Source organism: Cygnus atratus, chromosome 2 (genome assembly GCF_013377495.2).
Source record: "Cygnus atratus isolate AKBS03 ecotype Queensland, Australia chromosome 2, CAtr_DNAZoo_HiC_assembly, whole genome shotgun sequence".
In the NCBI taxonomy this organism is placed as follows: Eukaryota; Metazoa; Chordata; class Aves; order Anseriformes; family Anatidae; genus Cygnus; species Cygnus atratus.
Window position 1 is genome coordinate 112,569,764 of NC_066363.1, and position 17,879 is coordinate 112,587,642.

Sequence of the window (17,879 nt, forward strand, 5' to 3'; positions counted from 1 at the left end):
TTAATACAGGCATGCAAAAAATTTAAAAAACGTCAATGTTTAAAAACTAACAGTTGTGACACACTCAACTCACAAGAATTTGAAATTCAACACCAGTTTAGCTCATGACAGCGCAGTCTAACCCCTTGACAACCTGCCAAAACAAGGCTAGAATGCACTGACAGCACGACACTGGTTTTTTTCTTTCCTCTTTTATTCTCTTTATCATCGTAAAGCAAAAAAAAAATCTGAAAGAAAGTTTGTATTCTGATCTAAAGCAAAGCAATTATTGTAATAGATGCCCAACAGGGCTTTCCTACCAACACAAGAGGCACTCAAAACTTTTCCTGAACGATTTGCTTGTGTTTCAAACATGTAAAATATGAAATCAATTTGTTATAAAAAGGAACATATCAGTTTTGCTGCAGCTCTCATTTTCTGGCTTGTATCGTATTTAGCCTATCCTGTGGCACTGGGAGCACCGCAGAGTTTTCTCTGAATTCCCCAAACACCATCTCACCCTCTCCCCCCACGTATCACTGAGATGATGATGTGTTGATGAAGCACCACACGCAGGCCCTCGAGATAATGGATTGAACGGGATACACTCAAAAGATCATTTTTCTCTTTTGTATTGACTGCCTGCACTGCTCTAAGACAGGAAGGGTTTTCATTTTTTATGCACGCTGAGAGCCCCCCAGGGCCCTCTGAACTGTTTAAGAGAAATCAATTCTCAGATGGGTGAAAGGGGCCTGGTGGAGCTCCCTGAATGGGGTGGCTGTTTTGGGAGGCTTCTCCCCTGGATCGCCAGCAAGTTTGGGCAGACCAGGAGCCATCTCCCAGCCCGGCTGCTCTCTGGCACGGCGGCACTTCCCCCCATTTAAGCTCTGAGGTTAGTGCTCGCGCAGAACTGTAATTTATCATGTGCATATCGGCAAGAAAATAAGAAGAAAAGTTCTACAGAAGCAAAATCATCACCACTGCCGATGGAGATAAACAGCAATATTGCTGCTAAGCAAAGCAGTCCTTGGCACTCGCATAGCGGCAGGAAACCATTGCCCCGTGACAAGGTTTTAATACCCTGACATTGTTGCAATTACATCCAGGCAACCTAACAAAACACATTCACTGTATGGCAGAAAATATTTCCAATTCAACGTTGCAACATTTATTTTTTAATTATAGCACAAAGAATGCTTTTGGGGTGTGGAAGGACGTAATCCATCATTTGCTCTGAAGTGACACACTTACGGGAAATGCCCCGTACTATAACTTTCTACGCCGCAAGAAGTAACTACAAGCAATGTCTTAGGCAAGGAATGCAAAGAGCCTGGGTGCGGTCCTGGGAGATGCTGCTTCTCCCTCCATCTCCCTCCCTGCCAGCGGAAGCTGAAGGCAAGCCACATTTTGCTGCTCTGGACTTCAATCACTCCCGTTTCACACGTGTGTGTGACACAGCTCAAGCCAGCTCCCTGCCTGCAACGCGCCTCGCATGGAAAGGGCTTCAGCAGTTCGGGTACAGACTGCGCCAGAACACAAATACAACTTTTAATTAAAAGGAATGGTATTTTAATAGGTCACTTAAAGAACAATTATGCCTACCATTTGACTGACAGATGAGTCACATTTTAGCATGAAAACCCCACTGGGGTCTAGGAAGTAGAATTAATCTTTGTCTTTATAAATTGATGAGCTACTGAAGCATACTGCCATTTTACTTAATATTGCTATGCTCTGCCATTTAATCTTATGAGGAAAATCTCTGTACCTTTCTATCACTCTCCCCTTTCACCTCCTTCACTCCTTCACAAACAAAGTTGATTTACAGAAACTGAGTTGCCAGCATTGCTTTCCTTCAACCGAGTGCCTGTGCTGCAAAATGCAGTGGTGCATAGAAATATAAAGTATTGGTCTTCAGTAATTAGCTTGGGTACCAGAGGCAGCAGAGCTGAGTTAGCTGGAAGCAGGATAAACGAGTCCAGGTGGAGCATTGTACTATATTGCTCTGAGCATCAGAGCTAACCCAAGTGTCTATGCAGACTGAGCTGTGCAGTGGAAGGACTGGGTGGAAAGGTGACCGTCAGACCACTGCTCTCCTAAAGGCATGCTCCTGCAAAGCAGGCCGTGAGAATTAGCTACAAGCTCAACTCAAGCACTTTCCAGCTGTTACAGGAACCCCTTAATTCTCTGAGGCAGGCAGAGTGCCTCAAAAGTGTCTAGAAGATCGTCCAAATGAGTTGCAGAGACAACTGTGCTGGATCTAAGCTAACATACGCATCACAGTTAGTAATACTTTACTTAGATCACCGATTCAAAGATTCAATGGAAGAGATTGGTATCAATGAGTCTCAGAGCATCCTTTCAGCTGATGTCACTATGAATGAAAGCATCATATGAGATATCCAAAAAAATAGGCTGGCTGATTACCAAGGAAACTCACCATTAACAGGAGTCAGAAACCCAATGGTGCATGGGGAAAGAGGGACAAGAAGCAAGCAATGTGCCTTGATCTGGTCAGGTAAGGATCACCTGTGATCTTTGTGAGCTCTGACTCCTTCTGACAGAGGCAGAAAAACGCAGGTGAAGAAAAAATGAAGACAAAACAACGAGGGAATTCAGATGGCAAAATTAAGCTTGATGCTCAGAGCTGAATGCGGACAGAAAAAAGATGCAGTCGAAGAGACAGAGACATCCCAAGAGCTGAAGATTATAGGGAAAGAGACTGAGAATGAATGACAAAGGAGAACTCAAGCCTGTCAGACGACAGTTGTCTGGTTATGACACAACTGCATTTGAATACACTGCAAACCAGTTAAGTTAGAGGATGTGTTCACATAACAGAAACTGGTGACAATCCCACAGTATTTATGCATTGTTTGTATTAGAAAGAGCACAGATAAACACTGGGTCCTAAGCAGTTTTTCCAAATTCCTATGCAAACTTCGCAGATATATCCCCAAATGGCAAACATGCTTGTATGCCTGAAACCCAACACGAAAACAGATCATTACCAAAAAGACGACAAATCAGAATCTACGTCCCAAAGCTCCAAACACACCCAATAGGTGGCCAGGCGTTGACAGCAAAACTGGAAGCCAAATGTTTACTTCTGCAATTGCGTACGTAGAAGATGCCAATTTCCTTAGCAACTGCATTGCAGTTCATGAAAGACCAGAGAAGAGCAAACAGCCCATGTGGCAGCAGAATCAGAACCTAGTGCTAACGTACAGAGGTCCCCGAGTGCAAGGACTGAGTACAGCGAAAGACAAAACAAACCGGTGAACCTCAAGGCTATGATTCAAATCTGGACCCAATCAGAAATGACCGATAAGCCCAACACTTCAGTGCCAAGCAGGAAGCTGCCACCTCAGCTTCTCATGAGCTTGTCCTTATCAGAGCAGCACAACCCACAGGCTGAGCACTCCCTTTTCTCTGAGTGTTTTCTTGGTCAGCTAGAATGAGCAGTACAGCTCGGGTGCCTTTATGCTGTCTTATGAGCCACGCTACTGGGCTACAAGTCTGAATGCTACAACAACTGCTCCTCACTAACAGATTTCCACTCATGGAGCTGAAATCAAGCAGCCTGTGCAATGAGATTTCTTGGAGCACTGACCCTTCACAAGCAGTAATTAATATCCCCTCCTCTTGCTGACTGACAGCTTGAACCAAACCATACCACCTCACAGGGGTACTTACATGGCCTACTGGTACATGGACCTGTGAGCCATGCTGACAATACGGATACAGATTTTCTTCTTTTTCCTCTAGAAAAGTATTTGCTACCTCAGAAGACTACCAGCCTCAGAAATAAGGAGATGAAGCCTTTCACTTTGTAACACTCATGAATGTAGAAATTTCTTCTGAATTTGTCTATCCACACCATCATACTCATGCAGCCATGGCTAAGCATGGCATGAACCTGTGACAGAAAGTCCCTGGGTCTGCATATGTGTGAGGAGTACTCTAACAATCCACCATCTTGATTTCACTATTATTTTACACATTAGACTGCAAAAGTCTACAACAAGTAGAAAACTATTTTTTTAATCCTACAAATAACTAGTACACAAAAACAATTTTACTGACACTTATAACAGGAAGACATCACCTTGATGGCCCCTTTCAGTGATGACTCACTACCAGTTACTGACCACATGATGTGAAAACCTACTAATCTGACCATACTATTTCTTTCACCCAGTCACTAGCCACAAGCAACTGCGATGGCTTGCTGACCTTGCTAGGTAAACATAGCACAGGACTAAGATTCAGAAAATATTCACTTCTACCAAGGAGACAGTGATGGCTGACCTGTGGTGATCATTTGTTGAGGCAAAGTGAGGTCAATATATACCTTGAGTTCAATATACATACCTAGAGATACAATTAATCTCGGTTCAGCCATGACTAGAAAATACCCCTCTGAGCAATTTATTGACAGATGTGTGTTACAAAAGATGTCTCTTTACAAAATCAGTTGTGTAAATTCTCTAAATTTCTTGAAACAGGAATGAAGTATGCTATCATTTACTGTTCTATTTCCCCCCCAGATCTGTATACATGGTCACAGCGACCAAGACAAAATAAAGAACAGCAGCCCAGGAGTAAGAAACACCAGTTGACAATGCAGAAGTTTTAAACTTTGTTGAACTAACTGTATTGTGCATGGTCCTTCTGAATCAGCATTTCATTTTTCACTGATATATGCTTCTGATGATAATAATGTCATCAACTGTTTCTATCACAGTTACTGGCATCTATAAATATTTATGCTTCGAGACAGCAATCTTTTAAACTTTCAATTCTCATCACAAAGCATTTTACCAATTGCTTTTTTGTTAACCTTGGTAGGAAGCAACCAAAGCTCGAAGTCAAATCAGTTATCTTGGGTCACAGAACACATCAGTAGTAGAGTGTTGTCCTATTCCAAACCTTTTTTCTTACCACAAGACCATGCAGCAATCAAATGATGAAATATAAAAAGTGAATAATTAGATGAGCAAGCCAGGGTAGGTAACAAAGATTAAACCAAGACTTTGCCAACCTCTTCTGTCTATTCCCCCTTGCCAGGAAAATAAAAAATAAAAAATATTAAAAAATTGCCACCTGGACCACTCATACTGAGGCAGCTGCCTGAGCATAACAACATTGAAAACTCTCAAGGGAGCTTGCTCTTTACAACTTACAGAAGAAAAAGTTGTATAACAAATTTAGCACAGTGATTTAAGTAATAATACTTCAGCCAGCTTTGATGTTGCTACTCTAGAAAGATCACCAAATAGTTCTGCTGATACAGTTGTGCCTTCCAGGAAAACGAATTCAAATAAGGAGACTAGAAGTAAAGATGTAATAACATGCATTCTATTAGCATTTTCATAAAAACAGCAACAAAAAAAAATCAAAGCTCATTAATTAGAAAACTTAGCTTTTTTTTTTTTTTGAATGACTAGCCTCATATGACAATAGTTTGAGAGGTACCATCCAACATGAGTCAGAAACAAGTAAGAGGACTGCTCTCACGGAGGTGTTGCACGGGGACTCCTGTGCACGGTGTAGAACAGCCCCACCACAACAGGCCTCCTACCTAACAAGAAGTCTCCAGCACGGCCTTGCAACCTGCAGAAGCATGAAACAATGGACATGTCTTCTTCTGGAACTGTGGACAGTCTTCAGACTGCAGAAACAGCCAACGCTCTGGAACAGGTAAACAGCAGTATCCTGCCTAAGGTACAGGATGTCCTTAGGGGTTCACATATGTAACCTACGAAGGGTAAGGCCTGCTCCCAAACCGTCAGTAAGGGCCACGGGCTGTCTGGGCATTTTGCTAAGTGATTTTATGCTATTGATGCAAAAGAAACCCTCGTCAACCAAAAAAGCCAGTGTCCTAACTAGATCCAAGTGTGTGAAATTTAATTTCCCTGAGGGCTGAGAGTGAAGATTGGGCAAGAAAACTGGGACATGAATGGATTGGTTCATATGAAAACCTGAAACAGCCCTGGGCAGAAATTTGGAAGTATTGTGAAATACTATACAAGAAGAACCCATCTTTGTATGTAGGGAGTAACTCAAGATGGGAGATGTAGCAACGCAATCAAATACCCCAAAAGGTTTTAGAAGGAAAAATATCTAAGGTTTTTAAGAAATCTTCTGATTCTACAGTAGGAATACAGGATGTCCCGATCTGACACCATAGAATTATGCAAAGGTTTGCACTGTGCGACTCGGACAGAACTAATTAAAAGTCCAGATGCTTTGAACCTGTGACAGACCACACTGCTGATATTGCTGATAACAGAGATATCAGAGAGCTGATGCTCATATGGATCAAAGTCAAACATCTCATTTAGCTACGATAGTCATTTGAGGTTGTCTTAGCCTGGTGCACAACAACTTTTGGTAGATACCATACAGACAGCATAAAGGCTGAGAAATGTAGGATTGCCATCTCCAAGCAAAGGGTTTGATCTTATGCAAGATGATAATACACAGAGAAGGTGAGTAGGCTGCTCAGGTCCAAACGAGAACTAACAGACCTGTACTTCCTCTACTCATAATCATAAACTCTACAAACTCAAGCCACTTTCCTCAGACTCTTTGGTGACCGTAAGGAACAATGGAAGAACTTGCATGTGCCTCAGCTCTCAGGTGAGAAAGGCACTTCTAAGAGATCCTCATCTTGTATCCATATTCCCATTAAAAAATGTGAGGCTTATTCTGGGTTGTAGAAAGCAGGCTCATTTTTGAAAATCTTCATTTGCAAAAAAAAGTAATACAAAGTAATACGATAAAAAAACAAAAATCAGTGCATCCAAATCTTTAACAGATAACTGCGTTGCCAAATATTATCCTGCATAATCTAGTTCAAAACAACAAATTCTAAAACCTCAGACTTCTCATAGAGTAGAAACAACCACATTTGGTCCATTCGCATGGACATATGCACCACCATTGGTCAACAACTGGAAAACAGAAGGAACAATCCACACATGAGTAAATGCAGCAAAGTTTACAGTATTGTAGGGACAAGGTGCACAAAAGGACACTTGCCCCTGCTCAGGTATTTAAAGAAAACTAGCTTTTTTTTTTTTTTTCCCCCAGCCTTATATTAGGCCTTCTTGGTGGATATACTGATTCAATTTGCCTTTTCATGAAGCCTAACTCCGGCAAATTTTATTATTCAGCTGCATGAGATCATGTCTGAGGCATGGTTTCACTGATGGCTTGGGAGAACCTGAAGTCTGTTGATGAGATAAAACAATCATATGAGATCTTCCTTGTGAAAACAGCAAGTTCTCCCTGGTCTGAAATATCAGCTGGGCTCCCCTGCATTCTGTACTGCTGATTCGTTATGAATTGTATTTTTTTAAGCATTATTTCAGCTTCAGAATTTTACATTCCAAGATTACTTAATTCAAAGATAAGCTGCTTGTCTGCTGGATTTCTTCACTGCAATCAGCCTTTGGCCAGAATACAGTTAGGTCCTAATTCCTTGGTTTCTTTGTAAGAGTATCTGAGAGAAGCCCTTGATGGTCTTTCCATAGCAAAGGGCAAGGACCCAGCATCAGCAGCAAGATGCTTTTATACTCTCACCTAGGTTTTCTCTGGAGGAATGGATGGATACTTGTCAGTAGGCATTTTACATATCAAGTCACAAACTGGTTCTGGGGATCTAACAAAAGAATTACAGAAAACGTGCCCTGCAAACTGCAAGTCTTTACCTGGTACCATTTACGGAACCCTTTTTAAAGCACTCTTTGCAATTCCTACTATACTGTCCAAGAAGGGGAGAATGGAGAGGCACAAGAAGAGATGTTACTGAACCCAGAAGGAGAAGGAAGAGCACACTTGCTCCAAAGCAAAGACTGCTCTATCAGGATAGGTCTCCTCCATACCGGCAAGTCACAGTGACTCCAAAGCTGCTGCTTTGGATATCACCCTTTCAATCTCGCAAAGAAAGATGACTCTGGTACCTGGCCCACAGATGAAAGGTTCATTTTAGGCTTCTGGCCCTTAGACTGCATGTAATACGAGTCAGGAGCCTAATGACTTTCATGTCTCAACCTGTTAGATGCTGGAGCCTGCAACCTATGCCTTGACTCATCCCTGGAGCAGTGCTCTTTCAGGCAAGGTAGTCAAGACCTTATTTTTCAAAGACAATACTTCATGTGACAGTAAGCCTCAGGAGGCTTCAACTCACCCAAAGAGATTGGTGAGACCCTGTCTTAGTTTCGATTTCATTCACACACACGATATTGGTAGAAAAATAAAAAATAAAGCAATGTTGACCAAAACCTTGGACTAGAGTAAAACAGCATAAAAAAAGTTAGTCTGTGGATACAGACTGATCAGGTCAGGCTACAAGGAACAATTTCTACTAAGGCCCATATATTACTGGATAATGTGTACCCAGCGCTCACCATATTTATACACACACAGCATTGGAAATAAATGTTAAGGTAAGATCTCACAGACAAAAAACAAACTACAGTATCATGATTGCCAGCTTATTGCTTTACGCCACAGTCTTGACATCCAAACGAGTTTAGTAATTGTTCTTTTGAAGCTGCTAATGTTAAAAAAAAAAAAATCTCAAGTTCTGGAAGTGTCTGGGAATTCCAGATTCTAATAGCTGTGCTGGAATTATTCACTCATCAAGGGGTTCAAAAGACACTTACTGTCAGAACTGAAACACAAACGCATGTCAGAACGACTTGAAACAGAATGACTATAACTTAGAGTTTGGGTTTTCTTTAAATTATGTTTGAAGAGCTTTAAAATGTTTAATTTATTAAACCAGCTTTGATACTAGAGGCATAGCTTCCACTTTAAAGTGTTACAATAGCTCAATTGAATGCAGAATGCATTAAGCTTAAATTCCACTGCCACCAAACACACTTATGAAAGACATTTCAGTGTTTCTTCATTTAAAAAGGAATATGCTGTCCCGGTGAATTTGACATGGAAACAGAAGCTGCATGCATTATTAATAGAAACTGCCTCTTCTACTGCACTGAAAGAAGGAATACACAACAGGAAGGCATTTCCCCTACAGTTTCAGACACCATCACTACTACAACTACTGAGAAAACGCTAAGTAATCACCACTCCTAGTAGCTGAACACAATCAGGTCCTAAGAAAAGTTTCTGAAAAGGGTAGATTCCATTTTTGAAGAACAGTTCAAGTTTTTCCAGACGTTGCTTCAACCTCTCCTGGTGGGCCTTTGCTTTGGCAATGCTGCTATTACTTTGCTCTGCCTGGCCTTCCTTGAGGAGGTTGTCAGAAGAAAGGCCATGTGTTCAGCTGTTTCTCTTTCATATGCCTTTATTTACCATTCTCTTCCCATAGCATTGTCAGCTCTAACTGTTAGAAGCACTGTCCCAGTCCTACCTAAAACTATTTAGACAATGCTGCAGAGGCAGTAGTACCAGCGAAACCTATGCTTAGAACAAAATCATATCCCATGAAGTGTATCTTGTACCCTCCGGAAAGGCAAGTTAGAGTTGTGGGATCAAGAAACTCACAAACTCGCCTCTGGTCTTCACCCTCTACAACCCAGTAGCTAAGGGCTGATGGAAACAAAATCTGAGCAGACAAAAGAAATTCTCTGAATAAACGCTTCAGTTGTGAATTGCCGTTATTAAAATAGCTGAAAATAATAGGCAAAAGCGACACTGGAGACCAGTCATGTGATAGGACAATAATTAATAGAGGGAATTGCTCTTGAAGCAGAAACAGAGAATTGGCTGCTTGAATTGCAATAAGGATCTTTCTGGGTAATTGTTAAATGAACCACTTAACTGAGATTCAACTGGAGCAATAGGATTCCACCAAGACATGGACTAACCTGAATAGTTCTATTCTAAGTTTCTCTTAAAGCCTTAGTCAGGACGGATTTAATTTCTTTATGTCCCAGTACAAGAATTACAAGTCTCATCATGGTGGACAATATCACTCAAACCATTCACAAAATCAACAAAAAAAGGGATCTCAATGCTATCAAGAATGACAACGCTGCCAAGTGCCTCTGGCCAAGGATCTGACAGACTGCACCTTCCTTCTTCCACTAAACCCCCATGCACCAACCCATCTTTCCTGTTAGAAGTAATGAGACCTGGCCTCACCTTTCTGCAGAAGGAGACATGTTAAGGTAGCAATGGGGCCCCTCTGGGTCTTCCACTCCAATGAACCCATAGACTTATGTCGATGATGCTACACAGAGTTTCTTTTCTTCCTTAGCAGTGCAAAGCTGAGAGAGAGAGGCGTGCAAATGGCTGGGGGGAATGGGAGCTGCACCTTAATTTCTTCTCTGCTCCCTGCTCAAATGCTGGTGTAGAAAGACCATGAAGGTAACACTGTCTTCCCACAGGATCAGGCAGTGAAGGGCAAGGTGTAGACTAATACTGCAGACACAATCAACCTCTGATAACTGATAACCACTCTTAGAATTATAATATCACTACAATGTTTATCTGCCACCACCACCACGAAACATCCACATACCGTATGTTCAATGAACTCTTGCTCTCTTAAAGCTGTGCTTTTATTACATCTACTCTACATACACTCTTTGCTCATGCACCCCAAATTTTTCTAACCGCTTAATGCTAGTAAGATACCAAAGCCACTAAATTCTCATTTAGAAGATATATAAAGTGAGAGTGAAGAGTCTAATTATGTAAAAGATCCTAAGATTCTATAAAAAGTATGAAGTTAATGCTGTCCTATATTCTGTTACATACAACCTTGCCTTTACCTCAAGTGACACATCTGCAAATATACTCTGACAGTACAGGAAAGTAGACCCAAAAGAAAAAATCCCAGCACTCCCACATTAGACTTAAATTCAGTACCTATACAGTTTTTGATTGTAATAAACCACAGAAAAGGTCCCAGGCATCAAACCAGAATCCTATGTGGTAGAAAGTCAGCCTACTTTACCATCAACTTTGTTTGAGTACATAAACATATGGATCTGTAGAGATGCCATTTGTCTGGAACACAGTGGAGCAGGGAAAGAAAAGCCAGTCTCTAACCTCCTACGAACAAAGAAACCTAATTTAATTTTGAAACAAAAGGAACTAAATTTATCACTCTAAGACAGCCGAGGGATGTCCAAGCATGAAATTGAAGAAAAAGAGTTGCCACAGACATGCAGAACAATCTTTTTAAAGTTACCTGGAATCAGGATATTTTGTAAGCGTGGCCAAGCTGCTGGTATACATGTGCCCACCCACATCAATGTGAACTGGTGCGTTGGATTTTGTGAGTTGTGCTGGAGTGGGGATGCCTTGATTGTTCAATGGAGATGCAGGGGATCTAGTGATCAGAGGTCTTGACATATTGGGCCGACTGTCCTGTGAAGAGATAGATGTGGGTTAATGATCTCCTTGAAAACCTCACAGAAACCCACAGTCTCGAGTCAACAGCACTGTCTCATAGTCTCAGCTTATGATTTTCATCTCATTAAAGCACAGACAAATATTTGGCAATTTTAAAAATCAAACCAGAAGTCTTAACTGGCTACGTTTTAAGTAGGTAAAGTGTGGCAAAATACAACGACCAAACCCAGAAAGTAGAAACCACGTTCAATACAACAAGTTCTTCCTGAACGCCGCTCATGACAGAGAGAAAAAAATCTCATTCTTGCATTTCAGAGCTGATAAAGGCTCTGACAAAAACGCCACGAGAGAAAGACTAAGAACAATTACTGTTTTAATTAAAACCCACAGGTAGAATCTGCACTCCTTCCCAAGCCCTCCACAGTCATTGCGAGGCAGTCAGAAGAGAAATACAAACCCTCAACTCCTCCATTCTGCACACTCTTCTCTCGAATTTCCAACTCACATATCACGGAAACCGAAGCAGAAACACCCAGACTAGTCAACTGTTCATGCACTGCAGACCACTGGACATCGACAGCCTTTGAGAAAGACATTTTCCATTTAAAAGTTATACGTATAGCGACAGATGCCCCGGCGTGCCCCACATAGGCGGCGGGTCTGAGCGGCTTCCCCGGGCAAGCGAGCTCGGAAAGTGGAGCAGGAGCAGATGCTTGCTGATGAAACCAACTTTTAGTCACAAAGGCAGAGATGTAACGCCGGTAAACAGCGCGCTCGTAGTCTGTGCGCCCAGCAGGGTGGGGCAGGGCAGAGCGATTTGCTGGAGCCAGTAAGGCAGGCTGCATTCAAAGTTGGGGATTAAAATAGAAATGCATTCGAGAGCGGTTTTGAGACAAGCGAGCTTTCTGCTGAAGGAAAGCTCCACGCACGTTGGAACCTTACAGAGATGCCCTGAGAACTAAAAGCCCTTGCAAATTACCAGGTTTTACATTTAAAAGGTAAGCAAAGCAGCGAGAAGTCAGATACACTTCATCACAAAACTCTCTTTGTTCTTTCGACACATCTTTTAGCTGCACAAGGTAATGGCTTCTTTGTAAACATCTCCGCAGAGCCGGGTACTAAAACCTCGCAGAAGCAGAGGATGGCGGGGAATTTGGGCCGGCGAAGCCCTCCGCTGCCGAAAACATTTATACATTTTTCATGGCTGTTAAAGATTCAAAGCATAAAGGCAGCGTGAGCCAGGTAAATGTCTAACTGAAATGATTTACAGGCCAGCATTGCACAATAAATCCAACTAATATGTAACAAAAGGCATCTATAAACCACAAGGTACTTAACTAATTTTCTTTCATACGCAAAAGCAAGCTTAGGTCAAATACCGATAAAAACGAAGGGGATGAAGAAAAATGCCTACTTTAGATGTTGAGGGGGGAGGGTTGGGTTTTGTTTTTTTTTCCCCTGTTTCTGTATAAGCAGAAGTTAATATATTATTTGCAGAAATACCACTCTTAATCACTACAATTGCTCGAGGAGGTGCCTGCAGCGCAATGAAGACAAGTCCAGACAAAATAAGGTACACACGCTATGCAAAACTAATGTCTGCTATAAATGCTATGTGGTACAACCACCACCCAAGATGCTACTGATCTGCAGCATGATATTTAGTAAAATAATGAAGAAAAAATGAAAAACAACAACTGGAAAGGCGAAAGTAAGAAGGCAAGAAACGATACAAAATGGGGAAAAAGCACACTTTGTGGGGAAGGGAACACTTTTCAGTGCTCAAAAGCTGGCAAACAATTTGAAAAATCAACAAAGAAGGCTGAAACTAAAATGAAAAATAAATTCTGTAACTTGTATGAAATAGATAACATCACTCCCCTCACCAGGATCCTCTCTGTCAGAAAAACACAGCCCTGTTACAATTTAGCAGACAGCAGCACCACGGAGCCTGTAATAGTTTTTCAGTTGGACACAGTCTCCCGTATATCCTGCCTGGGGCTGCTCAGGAGAAAACGAACAGATTTGCAGGGTTAATATTATAGTTAGGCTGGGACCTCGTTCAGCATAGCTGTGATAGCACTGGGCGTATGAAATGGGAGAAGGTGGCGTAGGATAAACATCATCGCGAGGATGGGATATTGGTCAAAGGACCACGGGCCTTTCACAAGGCAGAAAGAGGTACGAAAAAAGAACTGGTTTCCAAAAGTGAGACATAACCAAGCGGCCCTTTACGAAGTTTGCTTACTAAAACTCCCAAGAAACATATAATAAAAGTACATATAATTTTACATTAAAACCTTTGCTATTTTATTTCACCCTCCTCCTTTTTCAACATTCCCCCTTCAAGTTACCTGCAGTCGTCATGCCTCAAAAAACAATGCCCCATATACTCAATATTTAGATATTAAAAACTCTAATGCTAATATTGCTCCAGCCTTAGCTCACAAAGAGCACTTCCCTGGATGAAACGTATTCACTGCTGTTTTGGCGGCTACTTTGAAATGAAGCAATAGTATTACTATTATTTCTACCATTTCTATCCAGTTGCCCTGGAGAAATTAATGCAGAAGTGGGATTCAAAGAACCGGGCAATTGAAAACCAGCTTCTTTTATGTGGCGCAATCCACCAGCGCAGCAGTGAAGATCACCGCTCTGACATTTGCTTAACAGATTGGAGTTAAACTGTTGTTTTAGTTCAGCTATGAAAAAGATGATAGGGACAGATAGTCTCTCTGAAAAAATATACTGCTTTTGCTGGATTACTGCAAATATGAGGTGAACAAGCTTAGATAAGAAAAAGCGGTTAGGATAAGACACTACTGGTAAATTAAGCATCCACTAACATGAAGTGTTTACAAACACAATTCCTTAGAAACAGTTAGAGGAGGAGAGAAAGCAGTCATGGAAATCAAACTCGGTGGGACCCAGCTGATTTCAAGCTATTTAAAACAGCTGATGATAAAGAGGGCTGAAAGGCTCTTCAGCAGCCTTCCTTGGGGTATTCAGTCTCACATAGGTCCCTCCATGACCCAAGAAGGGTTTGTAGCTCAGTCATTGCTGCTCCCACCCGGCAGGGAGATCACAGAGGTTGTTTTGCGCCCCAGGAACTGCACCGACTTTGTTCACGAGCGGGACACAAAGCACAGCCAAAGCCCACGCAGGCTATAGGGGCAGCAACCTTCCCGCTCTGCTAGCAGTTCATTTTTCACTTGGTATCTTTTCAAATATTTCAATATTTACCCCACGGAGAATTAAAAAAAAAAGAACAGGAAATCTCACATTTTACACCACTTCCTGTGGACCAAAATGCTTGAAATACCTTTTAAACATTTATCATTACTAGCACTCTATTTTTTTTCCCAACAACTTTTCAAGCTAATGAGTTCAGATTTTAAACAGAGAATGAATTCATTACTGAAACTACAAACTCAGAAGGGCTACTAAAAATCTATGCACTGGGCAGTTTAAAGATATTTAGCTTTCAACAGCAAGCAGTTAGTTGGCCCAGGATGTCAGAGTATATTTGAACTTGCTTCTCACTTTCTGCCCTAGGCAAGCCTTTCTGGAGGCTCAACAGAAAAGCAACCTTGCCTCAACTCCTCCTCCCTGGACGTACAAAAATCCTTAGGACTGAGAAGCCTTTCTACCAAAGGGGACTGAGGGTCGTGGAGGAGAGCTTTCAGATCTCTTCTCCTCCCTGTCTTCTTCTCACCAACTCCATTGAAGAGCGTTGGTAAAGAATGAGCCTTTACATACAGGCTGACAAAAACACAGTAGCTGTAGGGCTGAGATGTGCACCAATGCCATTGGCTTACCAAAGAACAACACAGAAGCCATGTCAGTCTTCTGGTAGCAAGTGGAAGAAATAAGAGATACCTGGAGAACATGAGCTATTAAAATGTGCTGCTAAGTGTACAAAATCGAAGAGACAGGAGGCTTCCTCCTCCCCTGAAAATATGTGCTCGTGTTAGGCTTCTATGATTAGAAGCATTTCAGAAGTGTTATTTACACTCTGCGGTCTTGAGCAAAGTCATTTCAGTTCCCTTCTTAAGCCGGGAACCCTGACAAAAAACACAGCACTACAAGACAACCCATGCTCACTCACTGGAGGACCCATGCTCAAGTACAAAGAACCTACCTGACCCACAAGACTGGGGGGATCATTTTTGGTTGTGGGCCAAGGCATATCTGGTCAGGGTTAATATAGCCAACATACGCCCAGGAGCCAGCCCAGCTCAAGCAGGAGCATATAAATGCTACTCAGTATACTGCAGGTCTAGGCTTTGTATGAAATTGCAAAATTATCAGATCCTCCCTGTCACAATTCAAACGATTATCACTGCTGAGAAACTCAAAATCACATATTTCAAAGTTTCTTGGATTTTGGGGGGAAGGTGGGACAAGCTTGTCTCATCTAGACCAGGCAGCAGAAAAGACAATCATGCAACAGCTTATTGTATTGCATCAAATCCATCTGTATCCATTATCTTTTCTTACAATAGAAAGTCACAAGAGAGAGGTTTCTCTTCACAGCAGCTCCGTGCTTAGGAACCACCTCAAGTAGCAAAAGCAGACAGCATAGTCACCCCAGCAATCTCTGGCAGAAACATCTCCTCCAAAGATATGCACCCCACTGTGTGGAAAATGAATCCAAATGGTGAAAAAAACTTCAGAAGACAGAGGCACAAATGCCTATTCCTTCAGTACAAAGTAGGAACCACTCAAATCTCATGGACAGCTGTGTGCCCCAACACTGAAATAAACAGTGGGCTGATGCTTAGGGGTGTCTGAGGGGATGCACGATACCCTGGTTCAAGTCCCTCTTCCAAACCAGGAACATTAGGATGACTCTCTCAGATTTGGCTCCTGCAGAAGCGTCCTCGTTTTGAGGCCACACTTTTTCAAAATAAACATTTCATTAAAGATTAAAAAAAAAAATCATGATCATGTCTCACCACAATGCTTAAGCAAGTACCCCCCACTTTTTTTCAATTCAGCAAAAACAGTCACCACAACAAAGAAGCTGGAGAATATATTTATTCAATATAAACAATATCAGTAGAGTACAAACAGCTCTTCTGGAAGGTTTAACAAGCACACAGAGATATAGAGCTACGTGTCCAGGAAGCCCAGACACTTTCTCTTGGAAGGGGAAAACCCAGCCCTGGGTTCCTCCATGGGCTGAATCCTCACACAGAATTCTCTGGCTACAGCCATGGTATACCACGTCCACAGATGACACCAGGTTGTGCTGGCCCCTCAGAAAGAGCCCACAAGGTGTTCAAAAGATGACTATGTGCACAGTATGGAGTGTGCCAGATGCTTTTCAGTCTCCTAAGTCATGTGTGCCATCGTCATGCTTCTCTTCACCTTCGTTCTGAATAACACAGGCACCAAGAAGTGGCCCAGGCCTTTGGCAAAAGGTGTTTACACATGAGCATATCAATTCTCTTTCTTCTGCTTCTTCACCCTTACCCTGACAGGTGGTAGCTCTCTGAGGAGATGGTTGGGCTGTACTGGAGCCACTGGGTCTGCAAAACAAAGAAGTAATGCATCACTTTCCCCAGTGAAAATCTGCCGATTGTGCTGTAATGTTTTGCCTTTCATCAATATAATGAGTGTTCTCTCCCTTGCAGCTGCGAGCTTTAGGACTGCTGACTCTGAACATTAAGAATTGCGTTTATAAAGCAAAACTCCAAAACAATTGTGTTTGAGTGCTGCATGAGAGACAGGCCCAAAACACTATCAGATGCAATTTAGTGCCACAGTAAGCTGAGATACTAGGTCCCCTGAGATGCAATGGTAGTAGCAGAAGAATTATTTTAGACCTCTGGAGGAAAAGCCTCATTTTACATCCTGAATGTCTGTCAACATGTGATGGAAGACCAAATTATTCTATACAAGAAAGCCAAGTACAACAGAGAGCTTGAGAAGTTAGGAGGGTTTTCTTGAGATGCTGAAGCACTTGAGTACAGCACAAGACCAACTACTACACCAAACAGCTGCTCACTGCCCGCCACCAGTGCCATGTCTGCAGCAACCAGTACGATTTGCAGAAACACAGGCACCAATGCATTCTATAACAAGGTGGATGCCACATGGCTGCTTGAGAGAGAGGACACAGGTACCCGGAGTCCATCATAGCCAGGGGGTAACGCACAGGCCATCAGAAGATAATGACATGGCTGAAACCATCTCCTAGAGGTAAGGTCTTTTGCATCGTGCAATAGCCCAAACACAGACCAAATCTACAAAGGCAATGATGAACCTTTGTCACACCAGAGTGGCTACAGCGATGGTGAGTGGAGCGCTTACCTGACAGGCCAATTTTAATTGCTATATCCTCCTTGTCCCAGAGGTGCTGTCCCCAGCAGTGGAGCTGATTCTATCCCTTGAGACGGGGATCCCTTGCTTCATATCCTGCACACTGGCTGCTCACAGCCTCCTCAGGATCTGGGCACTGCCAAGCACACCTGGCAGTCAGTGCTGCGAGCGCTGGAGAGAACATGGTTGCATTTCCTCGGCATAACAAGCCTTGCTGGGATTTCACCGGAGCT

General features: G+C 42.3%; 1 protein-coding gene across 3 annotated transcripts in view; it reads right to left on the minus strand.

Annotated features, from left to right (window-relative positions):
• KCTD1 (potassium channel tetramerization domain containing 1) overlaps positions 1–17,879 on the minus strand; it is a 98,287-nt gene that overhangs the window by 22,282 nt on the left and 58,126 nt on the right. For 2 of the 3 annotated variants that reach the window (XM_050709220.1, XM_050709221.1), the window contains exon 2: positions 11,156–11,334. In XM_050709220.1, coding sequence (XP_050565177.1) covers positions 11,156–11,334 — 179 coding nt within the window. Of the gene's footprint in view, positions 1–11,155; positions 11,335–11,776; positions 11,902–17,879 lie in introns of those variants that run through there. The other variant, XM_035564052.2, reaches the window with a different exon arrangement.